This window comes from Emydura macquarii, unplaced genomic scaffold (assembly GCF_026122565.2).
Source record: "Emydura macquarii macquarii isolate MOO-44397 ecotype Brisbane River unplaced genomic scaffold, CSIRO-AGI_Emac_v2 contig_3044, whole genome shotgun sequence".
NCBI classification, from domain to species: domain Eukaryota; kingdom Metazoa; phylum Chordata; order Testudines; family Chelidae; genus Emydura; species Emydura macquarii.
The window spans coordinates 326,633-340,181 of record NW_027133181.1 but is presented as its reverse complement, the minus strand read 5'-3'; the positions used below and the strand labels follow the sequence as shown (position 1 = coordinate 340,181).

Below are 13,549 nucleotides of genomic sequence, written 5' to 3'. Positions count from 1 at the left end.
GCTGGTCGTGCTGTAACCTAGGCAGGAACCTAGGATACAGCACTGGTGTTACCCTGTATCTACACTAGAAAGAAGATTGGACTTCAGCTTGGGCTAGCTTAGCTTGATCTAACTTGATTACTTTTCCTAAGCTAGACATTGCCCAATTATTCTTGTGTGTTTCAGGCAGCCAGCATAGGAGAAACACTTGTTTTCTAAGAATTCACAAAAAAATGTTCTTATTGTGTTCAGTTTGCAAATACACCTAACACTCAAGCACCTTTGACATGAAATAAATGGTTGCATCTAAATTATATATATATATATATATATATATATACACACACACACACACACAGAGTAACTGTTCCTCTTCAATTATAATAAGCATATTCATAGACAAAAGACTCAAAAATAAGACCAGCCCCTAAAATCTTGAACTCCCTCATTTGAAAGTTTCATACATGCAGGGCTCAGGGAATTCGTTACTATCAAACAAAACTGTAGTAAAAATTCTCAGTTTTACAAAAGATGATGCACCCAAAGCACGTTATATAAATATATATATATATGTTAGTGCATTTTACATGAAGTGCTGTATACACATTATAGACCAGATGAAGGGATTAACTCTACGTGGGCAGACCCCTGGCACCCACTTGGATCCTCGTTGCAGGATCATAAATTACCCTAAAGCAGGAGAGATGGGGAGAAAGGCAGAGAGCAGATTATTTTAGTGGACCGCAAGGATGTGGAGTCTACACCTCTCTTTTACAGAAAAGCTAGTTTTGAAAAAGTGTTTATAGTTATTCCGGTTTATTATGATGAAGTTTCCCTGTACAGTACTTGCACCTTACAAGCCACCCATCCTATACACACAACCTCCACAGATGTTACATGTGATGTTATATCTGAACAGATCACATTTCTTTAGTTACTCCCCTGCTGGATAATAAGTAAGAAAAGATCAAACAACATGTTTTACTGAAATTTACAAAGTAAAGAGGAAAAAGATCAAAGTTAGTTAAAGATAATAGTTCTAAGTTTTGACTTCAAAGTCTTTTTTTTTTTAAATTGGTAAGTAAAATATTTTTCATTACGAATAATCCTGGTAAAAGTCAAACAGATGGCATGTGTAAGCAGGTTAATTTTCATTACAATTTTGCAAATTTATTTGTACTAGTGTTGAAAGGCCATTCCTAGAAGCCAATCAACTTAATAAAAGTAAAGACAATACCTGTGATTTGAGTCGTCTTAGATGCTGAATTTGGCATGTTATAATTTTCAGCAGGTGACAACATCAGGCCCATATTCACACTGTGTGGAGATGGCTGAGGAGGGGGATCAGCAGGCAAGTTCTTTTTTAGCATCTGCGCAAAACTGGGGACTCTGGAACCTCGAAACCAGTCATTGTTGCTAGCCATTTTTCCACCTACCTATAAACCAAATTTAACCAACAGATATATTTAAGGCTGTTGAACATTAGCATAGCATTGCAAATCTGGACAATTTCCTCCCAGACTTGTTTAACAGGTTTCATGCCTCCAGCTTCTTTCCTCTAAAACAGTGTTTCTCAACCTTTTAAGTAGCAAGTACCCCCTAAGTTCTGAAAATTTTAAGTAGTACTCCAACACTCAATTTTCCACAGATTTTATGTTTACAGACTAATGTGAGCTATATGTTGGAAGAAGGGCTGAGTATATAAGGCCATGATATAACAGATGTCAGACCTAGTGTGGTAAGGTTACCACCTTTACACCGGGGTGCACAACTCAAGTATGTACCTGAGCTAGAGGTGATGTTGGTGAAAGCTATGAGGCTTTGAGGCGCATGCAGATGCTGGGGAACATAAAGCGCTGTGCCAATTTTTTTGCCATAGATTTGAGAGGCGGAAGGGGTGAGAGAGAGAGGAAAAGAGGGTAACTGGTAAAATCTAGGGCTGTCACAGTTGTCAATTTCACTGCTCAGCCCACCTCCCCAGAAGCTGGCAGCTACCACCCGCCTCCCAGCTGGGAGTTATGACAGGGTATGAAGCCCTCTCCCCTTCACTCTGTTTTTCCCCAGGTACCCCGCCTGTCTCACATACCCCCAGGGGCACGCGTACCACAGGTTGAGAAACTATGCTTTAAGAACTGAAGTTACTAAATTCTAAAGCACACTAGTACTAGTTGAGATCCAAAGTTGGAGAGGGGGGAGGCAGAACACAGGGAGCTGGGGCAACCATATCAGTCAGCTAAAGACTTCCTCCCCTTCCTTCCAGCCATTAATTGAAAGGCAACTGCCCTGCCCTGCCCCCCCCGCCCCGGTGCCCTAGATTAGAAGGGCAATGGGAGTGGAGGCTCCAGCAAGGCAGCCCCCACGGGGCTGGGTTTCACGCAGGTTCAGGCTCTAACCGGTTTGGCTCACACAAAGGAGACTGAAAGGCTCCTTCACTCAACTGTCCGGCCTGGCCCGGGTGCCCACGAGCTCACAGCCGGACACCGGGCCAGCTAGCCCGCGGAGGGTAACGGCGATGGCAGAGCCTGGCCAAGGCTCCCCGCGGCTTCCGCACCGCTGCTCCTATCAGCCCCACGCTTCCGCAGGATGGGCGCACTTGGGCTGCTACCTGCCGGCGGAGAAAGAGCGCAGACCACTGGCTACAGCGAGCGAGCGAGCGGGCGGTCGGGATCAGCCAGCGGCAGCAGCAGCTCCTTCCCCTGACGCGAGGCGAAGCTGCGACCGATCCGACCCCGGCGCACGCACCACAACAGCAAGGGACAGACTCTCGCACACGCTAGCGCAGCCCCACCCCAGGCGGTGATTTAAGTTTTCCCCGGCTGCTTCCGACGGCCGCTCCGCTACCCTACCCGGGACGAGGAGCGGCGCGTGCCTGCACACTCCCTCGCGGCTTCCCTCGCCTTCGCCTCACCGGCACAAGGCGTGGCCCGCAAAAAGCCTCGCGCTCAGAGCACGTGATCTTCTGACCAACTGCCGCTGGGGGGGCCGGGCCTAGAGCTCGTGCTGTCGAGCCGCCGGGCTCGAGGAGGCGGCTGAGTGCGGGCCGGGCAGTCGGACTCGCGCTTGGCCCAGCTACGGGGCCCCGCATCCGTCGCCGCGTACAGTCCGTTAGCTTGCCCACCTCCCCCGCTGTGCAGCTGATCCGGCCGCGCCCCTTCTGCTCCTCTAGCAGCGAGCGGCAGGGGCCAGACTGGGCGGACGGGCGGGGGCGGAGGCGGTGGCGCCGGCTGCCTGGGCTCAGGGGCTGCGTACGTCACGCACCTGCCCGCGCTCGCCTCCTTCCCACAGCAGCACCGTGCCCGGTAGAGGCCACCCGCCCCCGCAGCAACGCCGCTTTCCCTACAGCGGCCGAGTCGGGGCGCTCGTTGTCAGCTACTCCGAACCGGGCGTGAGCCAGGCCTGGGCGCGGCGCTGGGGCTCCGAAGCCGGCTCGGGCTCCGTTACTGCTCCCGCCGTGCCTGGCCTTGCTCGGGGCGCTGTGGGCACGGGCCAGCCTCGAGGCTCTTCAAAAATTGGAAAATGAAACTAAATCCACCGTTTGGCCGGAAGCCCCCGCCTCTGCCTACCCCGGGGCAGGCCCCGGGCCACGCTAGCGCCTGGTCGGACGAATCTCAGTGGGGGAAGGGGGGGGTGCGGAGAGAGGAGAGTTGTTAGACCAGGAGGCCTCAAAAGGGAGCTCGTTTGCAGCTGCACCGGCCTCACGTGTTGGGCTCCAGCGCAGCATTGTTTCGATGGGAAAACATTTTAAAGAGCAAACATTTATCAGACAAAACTGTCGAAATGTGGGTTGCGTCGACTACCTAAAAAGCACAGGATGCTGCGTCTTTCATTAGTTGAACAAGTGAGCGTGAGATAGAGGGAGGGACAGTAAAGTCAGCTGGCCAGAAGAGAACTTATTTAACAGAAATTTAATGTTGACTTTATTCACGTTGAATGGTGTGTTAGGCTTTAAAGTGTAGTTACAGTAGATGTAAGCAAAAGTGTTAAGCTATACACAACGCTGAAGAGTTCTTAGGAAGCCTGAGAGGAGTAAAGTCATTTGTTTTTGTTGTTTAGTTGCTAGAAGGCTCATTGAATAAAAAGTGTCAAAACATCATGGCTACCAGGAGTGGTTGTCAGCTTCCAGAGCATGGAAGAAATTTTTATTTACTGTGTCACTCTCAGATTTGCACTGGATAGCTGGTCAGTTTTTTGTTTCATTATTAATGGATGACTGGCTCTGCCCATCACCCTCCCTCGCATTACATCATCAGAAGACATTACAAACTACACACTTTTCTCGTGATACTTGTATAATTAAAACTCTAATCTGTTTACAGTGTTTGAATTAGAGCACACAGGTGTGCATACCCCACTAACGCTTAGTTATTTTGAGAAAAAAAAAACTAAAAAATTTACAACACAGTTACTGTTTTTTATTACAAGTATAACAAACTTAAAATGATTTTTAGCACTATGGCAATCACAGTTCCATAAATTATATACATACAGGAATTTATACAAGTCTACATGGACCAAAAAAACCCATTAACAGAATCACATTAACAAGGGTTTGTTTGTGTTATGGCCAGTAAAAGTTAAGAAAATTCACAGTTAATCTGCATGTATTTTGAAGATGCAGGAATCATATTGCACATAATAAAATTGTGAATGCTAAACAGCAGATTTACAGCATTTCACCTATTTTTTCACAGAATATACATTGGTCATAATCATGCAGTGCTTTATCATCTACAGAATGGTATCATGTACCACTGTAAACAGTCACTTACCATGTAAGTTTTAAATATAGTAGCAAAAAGCTGTTAGGTTTCTCTTTAAATCATACTTAAAATAAATTCTTATTATACAATAAAATATTAGTCTCCAAATGGAAATACAATTATGGTTTTGTCATACATTATATCTTTAGTGTTCTTCCTTGTCTTTTCCTTTTTTTTCTTTTTCATCCTGTAAGGCAGTACCAAGTTTTTTGATAAGGACTGACAGAACTTTGTCTAATGGGTCCATTACCCCACGTTGAAGCCACTTAGGAATAGTGGTCCTGGCATGATGAAAGCCCAATTTTTGAAGAATGTAATCAACACCCACTGGGTCAATCTTTCTTCCAGTCCAAGAGATTAATCTAAAATTAAAAAAAAAAAAGAAAAAAAGGTTAAATCCCTATTTTAAATGTAAAACTCAACTCAGCCTTAATATGGCACAGCACCTAGAGTCTTCATCACACATTAACATTTGTATTGTCCAATCAAACTTTTTTTACTTCTAAACAGTCGAAGTCCAAGAGGCATTTCTTTCAGTCTCAGCTAACTTATGTAAATATATTTTGTATTATTAGCTTTTTGGAGGGACTAGATGGTTCAGGAGATAACAGATGTAATAGGTCATCTCTGGATCCTGTTTCAATTTGGACCATATTATGGTTAACCACGTGGTTATCTGATAGATGTTTATTGACATGGGTGAACTAAGTTCGTAGTCTCAGTCCAGTTCCTAGCAGGGAAGTGTTCACTTATCAAAATGTTATAGTTAGCAGTGATTGGTGCCCTGGTTAAAGTCTCAGCAGAGACCAGCACCTGAAGCAGGTATAAAGACTACAAAGTTATCTCATCACCCTCAGAAGTGATTCCTGTTGGTCAAGGATGAAGTGCATATTTAGAGCAATGGGGTGCTTGTACACCTGCTACTGTATCTGTTGTGTGGTAAGTTTAATCAGCAATATGGCAACTTTAATGAGAACTACATTGATTTTATAACAACTTTTTAAAAGTACTACTTCATTAATTACTTGCATTCTGATTGTAAAAATGGACGGGGGTGGAGTGTGGGGGGGGGGGGGGGGGGGGAACTTCCCCTGCATGAAAAAAGGAGTTTGTTACATTACATCTGTAGAGAAAGCAGGGGATCTAACCAGCTGATATTAATCAACAGTGAATATCTGAAATTTCATATTTCTCATCTGACTGCATCAAGTTATATTTTATATTTTTATAGCCTCCAAGTGTTACACATTTTAAAAATTTTAAAAACAATAGGTCCCTGACCCCCCGCTCTCCCCCCAACAGCTTACATTCTCAAGAGAAAACATACTGACAGAACAGAAGATGATTCTAATTTTTTTTAAACTGGTAATTAAAGGATTATTTGACAATAGCAGAAGAAGGTAATGGCAGATAAATGTGTGGTCCTTAATGAGTTGCATTTTGCTTGACCTTGAGTACCTGAGAATCTTACATATGTGCAGCAGTTCTAAGCAGTACAACTTTCAGTGCTTTTATCCAGTGGCTACTCTCAAACTGGGCTTGTCACCCATAAGTGGATTCATCAGGCAGTGAGTAACTAGATCTCTTACATATACATCATGATCCGTTGCCTATGATGAATGATGGTATTACACAGTATTTGTTATCAAATGACATTTGATATGCTGTACCAGGTGTCTTTCTATCAGCATCTAATAGCCAAAGCAGAATCTATGACAGCTTCTATAAGGCCAGCTCTCAGTAGATTAACACTAACAAATTGAATCATCTGTGGTTTGAAGAATAGTGTCTGCAGATAATACTATTAGCCAAAATAAATGTAAAAATACTGCAAAATAAGCCCGCTAATTACCTAAGTGTAGGTTCCAGATGCCAAGTATTGCACATAAATTCTCTCCAGTCTACAGTTGTGTAAGTAATGCTTTCTTCTGCATCTCTCTCAGTGGAATTCTCATCAAGCACACTAACTGGACTTTTCTGTCCTGGCCGAGTAGACAAAATACGAGGCGGAAAGATGGCTACAAAGTGAAAAAAAAAATTGTAAAATTTCTTCACGGCATTGCTTGGACTTGGTAGTAAAGTAAGTGTTAAATTCAAGCTGGTCTTGAATAGTTCTTACTACAACAAGCATTAGGAATATAATTTTTAAGCTCCTTTAACCTCATTTAAGGGTATGTTACACGATGTAAAAATAAACTCTTAAAATACTCAAGTCTAATGAACCTTAAATAACTTAATAATCAATGTAATGTTTACTGTGCATATACATTTTAAAAACTATTCACACTAAATGCAAACATCTGTGCATAACATTGGTCTTCACACACACCAGAAACTCCATATTTATGACTTTCACTGCATTTGTACTTGCCCTCTCAAATACCTTGATGAGGACACAGCAGCAAAATGAGGACAGACACATGGACGGAAGTAAGTGGCCTGCTGCAACTTTTATTAAACTTTAGCACAGGAGAAGGGTGCTCTCCGCCCATGATCCATTTACTTGGTTCCAATGCAGGGATTACAGGGTACGCTCACCTCAGTCTATTCTCAGGGCTTAGGTCTCTCAGGGTCTTCACAGCAAAGAAAAACTTAGGGCTGGCCCATGCCAGTTGACTGGGGCTTGCAGAACTGTTTCACTGCTGTGTAGACTTCTGAGCTCTGGCACCCTCCCATGCTGCAGGGTCCCAGAGCTCGTGAAACAGCATTGCAAACAGCCCTGCAAGCCCGAGTCGGCTGGCATGGGCCAGCTGAGAGTTTTTCTTTGCTGTGGAGACAGACCTACAGAGTCCTAGCACCCTCCCCTCTGCAAAGGGGACAAAAGGTGCAGAAGGGTGGGGACCTCAGCCAGTGAAGGCCATGAGGTCTCACTTACCCTATGAGCCCAAGGCCCATCAGCAAATCCAAGATCTTGTACCTTTGAGAACTGTTCACTTTTTCCTTTTACTCACAATGTAAAACTTGCCACAAGTTGCGATGAATGAACAATTCAACCCAGTTATGTACTAAACACATTCCTACTTAACCCTCTTGAAAGTGCTGCAAGGAAGGCAAAAAACTCCCTGACCTCTACCACTTGGCCCATGGGAGGAAAAAGAATTCCTTCCTGACTCCTAAACGGGCTATTGGCTAGACCTACAGCATCTGGCAGGCTGGGTTCCCATTCCTAGTTCGGAGTGGGTAGGGCAGGACTGGTGGAACAGAGCCGAAAGAGGCTTCAGGTTAAATCCTGGGAGCTACAAAATGCTGGCCAATCAGCCCCCCACACACACACAAGTGGCCAGTGGGTGCTAGAGATTTCCACAGTCTCCCAGGGGGACAAGTTACCTGGTGTCCCTCAGCAAGTGTTCCTTCCCTTGCTGCTGGGACTGTCCCCCTTCATCATCAGCCAAATCATGTTCCCCCACCTACTGAGGCAGGTGGGTGGCATTCCTGCTACTCCATTGAGATAACCTTTTGCCTTGATTTTATTTATATAAATACACAAAAGCATATCCAAAGCATAGTTGCTGTGGCAACATTTGCTATTTTTTATGAATGTAAAATCTTAAGCAATATTACATTTACATAGTTTTCTGTTTAATTCTCAACTTAATATAAGTAGTCAGAGATTCAAACTAAGGTACTGTTGCGCACTATTAGAATGTGTAATCACTGAAATAAATATGTATTTAGACTAATCACCATTAAATCTTTATAATTTTGTGTGTGTACACACAATATTATGGTATTCCCTATATTTAAATTAGTTAACTATGTTTCTATATTAGCACTGTAATACTAATTACTCACAAAAGCATTTAAAAAGAGATATAAGTGGTGACTACTCTTTCAGCATGCAGTTAAGAGACACAAATCAACAAGCATTTATTCAAAAAGACCACTCTGGGTGCAAACTTAACTCCACCAGAAAAAGATCTAATGGATTTAAGTGGTTTGAGTGGGTTTAAGTGGTCCAATAAAATCTGAAGAGATTTTTTTTTCTTAACATACACATGTTCAAGTATTTCATGAAACATTTTCTCAAACTATCCTTAAAGAAAAACAAACACATCACTGAGTTTAGAACAAACATGAAAGATTCCAGCCCAAAAAATAATTTATCCAGAAAGTTACAAGTTCCTAATATAGCTCAGGGTGGAAATTCTTCCTCTCTACCAAAGTGTCAGTAAATTTGTTAGTCTTTAAAGTGCTACAAAACTCTCGTTGTTTTAACAATAAATATGTTGCACATAAAAACAAACATTACTGCAATGTTAAGGTTGACAAATTAAGCAATCAGAAATCAGGAAATGTAGAGTTAAGTTTAAAACTAACTGCCTCTGTTCAGGTGCCTTAAAATATGGTTACTTTATATTTATGTCAAATACAATACACAGAATACAATAGTTCTTATACAGCCCTAGATGATGTAAGTTACATCACTTATGGCGAAGTTCACCTGCACTTAAGTGAAGTTTAACGTTGAGTTTATAAACTAGTTTTTATAGTTTTTAAAGTTTGTTTATTCCTTAGATTTTTGTGAGATCAAGGAAGCTAGGTTTTAACTTTCTAGCTTCAATTATTTTTGTCAGTATACACAAAGGATACAAAAGAATGAATAGTTATTTATATTAGTTTACATTGGCTAAAGATTAGAGGACTTAGTCTTAGTGTATAATAAACTAATACACAGATTTTCTATAGCATTTTTAATTTATTGCAGGATGGATAAAAATTGATAATTAAAAAATAAAACATTGTTTTTATTGGTCATCTAAATTACAAGTTTTTTCTTTTTAAAAATAAACACATTTAAAATAAAATCTTAATTTAATACAAAATATATTAAGGCCTACATTTATAATATCTTAAGCCATTTAAAAAATAAATATGCTGAATCCATGAGCCTCTATGAAAAACAGAGTTAAAGGCTACTTTTCTATAGAAAGAAAGATGTTTTTACAATTCTAACTTCTAACAAGCTTTATAAATATGGCACAATAAGTTGTGTACTGTATTAAGGGGTTAAAAAGCCATATGGTATGCTCTTTTGTGCATGTATTAAATTTTAGTTAACATCCTAATGCATCTTGACACAAGTCATGAGCAAAAAGTTCATTACGTGGTAAATAAGCAAATATATCATTCACCATTTTCTAACATACTAAAAATGTACAATTAAGAAGAATCTAAAAATAATAAACTATATAATTGCTTAAATAAATATATATAGTTATAGCGTACCCTCCTAGGTAGCAAAAATATGTACCAAATCTAGCCTAAAGGCTCTATTTAGTTGTAAATCAACGTTTTAATGGTTATCTCAACCAATGACAATGCACCTCTCTTTAGAAAATAAAGCAAGTACAGATAGAGAAATTGACTAAAATCAATTATTTAAATTGAGGCTTTCCACTTGGTTATTTAAGTCACCTTGATTTAAGTCAGTCCACCCCGATTTAGAGCTTTACAAAGAAAGTTAAAATAAACATGCAAAATTAAGGCACAGAGATAAAGTAGTTTGCCCCATGTCACACATTTCATCAGTTACACAGCAGGGAACAAAATCCAAGTTTCTTGACTTCCAGTCCAATAATACAGCCAGGAAAGCCTCCTAGACATTTTTGTTAGTGTAAGAACAAATCTGAGTCATTAGCAGTGCTCTTTGGAAGACAATCTCAGTTAAATTACACTGTTAGATTACATTTTTCAAACTTGCTCAGTGTTGGCTTAATTCTATTCCCACTGATTTTAATGGGAGCAGAATTAGGCCAACATTAAACATTCCCGAAAACTTAACACGTAAAAAGCAAGCTTTCAATTAAACAAAACCAAATTTACTTTATAGTATTAATAGCAATATATAAAAATAAATTCATACATAAGTGGCATAATATAAAATGGTACATTTATATTACAGCATAAAGAGGGTTTTAAAACAAACAAACAAACAAACCCAAAAACCACAAACCTTTTTCTTTTTCTTTAAGATAAGCAGACACCAAGTCATGCAGAAACATGATTAATTCAGCATCCATCGTTACGCAAATGTGATCTGTGAATTCAGTCACTACACTGCATTCCACCTTTGGTTTAACACTGGTGTCTGAACAAAGAAAAATAATTTTAGCATATTGTAAGGTGTGATTTATATACAATCTATCTCGATTTTTTTATATTAAACACAAAATTTCTTAAAAGAACATTGAGGTTGCGAAATCAAGCACTCAAAAGATAGGAAATACCAGAAGTTTTAGGCTGTCCAGCTTTCATAGAATCATAGAATATTAGAGTTGGAAGGGACCTCAGGAGGTCATCTAGTCCAACCCCCTGCTCAAAGCAGGACTAACTTCAGCTATATCATCCCAGCCAGGGCTTTGTCAAGCCTCAGCTTAAAAACCTCTAAAGATGGAGATTCCACCACCTCCCTAAGTAACCCATTCCAGTGCTTCACCACCCTCCTAGTGAAAATTGTTTCCTAATGTCCAACCTAGACCTCCCCCACTGCAACTTGAGACCATTGCTCCTTGTTCTGTCATCTGCCACCACCGAGAACAGCCTAGCCCCATCCTCCCTGGAACCCCCTTTCAGATAGTTAAAGGCCGCTATCAAAACCCTTCTCATTCTTCTCTTTTGCAGACTAAACAAGCCCAGTTCCCTCAGCCTCTCCTCATAAGTCCTGTGCTCCAGCCCCCTAATCATTTTGGTTGCCCTCCGCTGCACTCTCTCCAACTTGTCCACATCCTTTTTGTAGTGGGGGGCCCAAAACTGGACACAATATTCTAAATGCGGCCTCACCAGTGCCGAATAGAGGGGAATAATCACTTCCCGCGTCCTGCTGGCAATGCCCCTCCTAATGCAGCCCAATATGCTATTAGCCTTCTTGACAACCAGGGCACACTGCTGACTCATATCCAGCTTTTTATCCACTGTTACCCCCAGGTCCTTTTCTGCAGAGCTGCTGCCCAGCTCGTCGGTCCCAGTCTATAGCTGTGCATGGGATTCTTCCTTCCTAAGTGGAGGACTTTGCACTTGTCCTTGTTGAACCTCATTAGATTTCTTTTGGCCCAATCCTCCAGTTTGTTTAGGTCACTCTGTATCCTACTCCTACCTTCCAGGGTATCTACCACTCCCCCCAACTTAGTGTCATCCGCAAACTTGCTGAGGGTGCAACCTACCCCATCCTCCAGATCATTAATAAAGATGTTGAACAAAACCGGCCCCAGGACCGACCCCTGGAGCACTCTGCTTGTGACCGGTTGCCAGCTAGACATGGAGCCATTGATCACTACTCGTTGTGCCCTATGCTCTAGCCAGTTCTCTATCCATTTTATAGTCCATTCATCCAACCCATACTTACTTAACTTGCTGATAAAAATACTGTGAGAGACAGTATCAAAAGCTTTGCTAAAGTCAAGGTATATCACATCCACCGCCTTCCCTACATCCACAGAGCCAGTCACCTCATCATAGAAAGCAATCAGGTTGGTCAGGCATGACTTTCCCTTGGTGAATCCGTGTTGACTGTTCCTGATCAACCTCCTCTCTTCCAAGTGCCTTAAAATGGATTCCTTAAGGGCCTGCTCCATGATTTTTCCAGGGATTGAAGTGAGGCTGACCGGTCTGTAGTTCCCTGGATCCTCTTTCCTCCTTTTTTTGAAGATGGGCACTATATTTGCTTTTTTCCAGTCCTCAGGGACCTCCCCCTATTGCCATGAGCTTTCAAAGATAATAGCCAATGGCTCTGAAATCACCTCAGCCAACTCCCTCAGCACCCTCGGGTGCATTGCATCCGGCCCAATGGACTTGTGTATGTCTAATCCTTCTAAATAGTCTTGGACCTGTTCCTTCAGCACTGCGGGATGTTCGCCTCCTTCCCATTCTGTGCCACCCAGTACAGTAGTCTGGGAGCTGATCTTGTCCGTGAAGACAGAGGCAAAAAAGGCAATTTAGGGTTTGTTTTATGTAGTTTTTCCCCCCAATGTAATTTTTAAGAGAATTGCAATGTGTGGAACCATACCGACTCCCAATTTGTGACAGCAAACCTAAACTATAGGAAGCTCTATCAGCTGCCTGTATACTTTTAATGGACACTATTGGACATGGAGGTCAAACATGCCCATTTTGGAAGTAGTGGAAAAGTTAACCAACGTAATGATAAGCTTATATAAAATATGGCCATCTTGGTCAAGGTTAAAAAATTGGAAACCTAAGGTAGGCACCTAAATGGCCTAATTTTCAGAAGTGCTGAGCTCTCTCTGCAGTTAACAGGAACTAGAAAGTACCTGCATTTTTCAGTTTTTAGGATAATGAAAATTTAATTCTTCTCTCAGACCAATTTTACACCAGTGTAACACCATTTACTTTAGTCGAGTAAATTCTTCTTATACTACTGCACGATCAGAAGTAAAGTACAGGTAATAGTCTTGAGCAGCCAGAGAAAAAAGAAAAAAAGATGTCCATTGGTACCTTGTAATGAAGGCTCCTGTGGCTCTTGAACATGAATGGATTTAAAGTCCAATTGCATTCTTGGTAATGCAAAGATGGTTTCAGTCTCATGGTTGTAACTGGAACCTCCTCTGAATCCACTTAACAAACTTGAGCTTTTCACTGTTGTGTTGCTCTCTGTGTTATTAGCATCAACGTTTCGAAGCAGATTTAGTTCTATATGGGTAAGAGCAAATGCTGCAATTCAGCAATCTTTATTGAAAAGCCTTAAAATAATTCAAGGAGATGGATTTGCAAATGATCTAGCCGAACAATGGTTTTGTTTTGCACTGCAACATGGTATTCCAATTTCAAAGACCAGTCTCTCACTCCTAAGAATG

At 41.6% G+C, this 13,549-nt stretch overlaps 2 protein-coding genes across 13 annotated transcripts in view; both read right to left on the bottom strand.

Moving 5' to 3' along the window:
- The window catches only part of ADAD1 (adenosine deaminase domain containing 1), a 37,592-nt gene extending 34,192 nt beyond the window's left edge, over positions 1 to 3,400 (bottom strand). For 2 of the 5 annotated variants that reach the window (XM_067530223.1, XM_067530224.1), the window contains exons 1-2: positions 2,888 to 3,400; positions 1,217 to 1,415 (exon numbers count right to left, since the gene is read on the bottom strand). In XM_067530223.1, the coding sequence (XP_067386324.1) occupies positions 1,217 to 1,415; positions 2,888 to 3,064 (376 nt within the window). In that variant the 5' untranslated portion in view covers positions 3,065 to 3,400. Of the gene's footprint in view, positions 1 to 1,216; positions 1,416 to 2,584 lie in introns of all 5 variants that reach the window. The other 3 variants (XM_067530227.1, XM_067530225.1, XM_067530226.1) reach the window with 3 other exon arrangements.
- A 969-nt stretch (positions 3,401 to 4,369) lies between these two features.
- Positions 4,370 to 13,549, bottom strand: part of BLTP1 (bridge-like lipid transfer protein family member 1) — a 214,456-nt gene continuing 205,276 nt past the window's right edge. For all 8 annotated transcript variants that reach the window (XM_067530214.1, XM_067530216.1, XM_067530220.1 and 5 more), the window contains 4 exons: positions 13,191 to 13,385; positions 10,693 to 10,827; positions 6,592 to 6,757; positions 4,370 to 5,101 (listed from right to left, as the gene is read on the bottom strand). In XM_067530214.1, the coding sequence (XP_067386315.1) occupies positions 4,885 to 5,101; positions 6,592 to 6,757; positions 10,693 to 10,827; positions 13,191 to 13,385 (713 nt within the window). In that variant the 3' untranslated portion in view covers positions 4,370 to 4,884. The remainder of the gene's footprint in view (positions 5,102 to 6,591; positions 6,758 to 10,692; positions 10,828 to 13,190; positions 13,386 to 13,549) is intronic.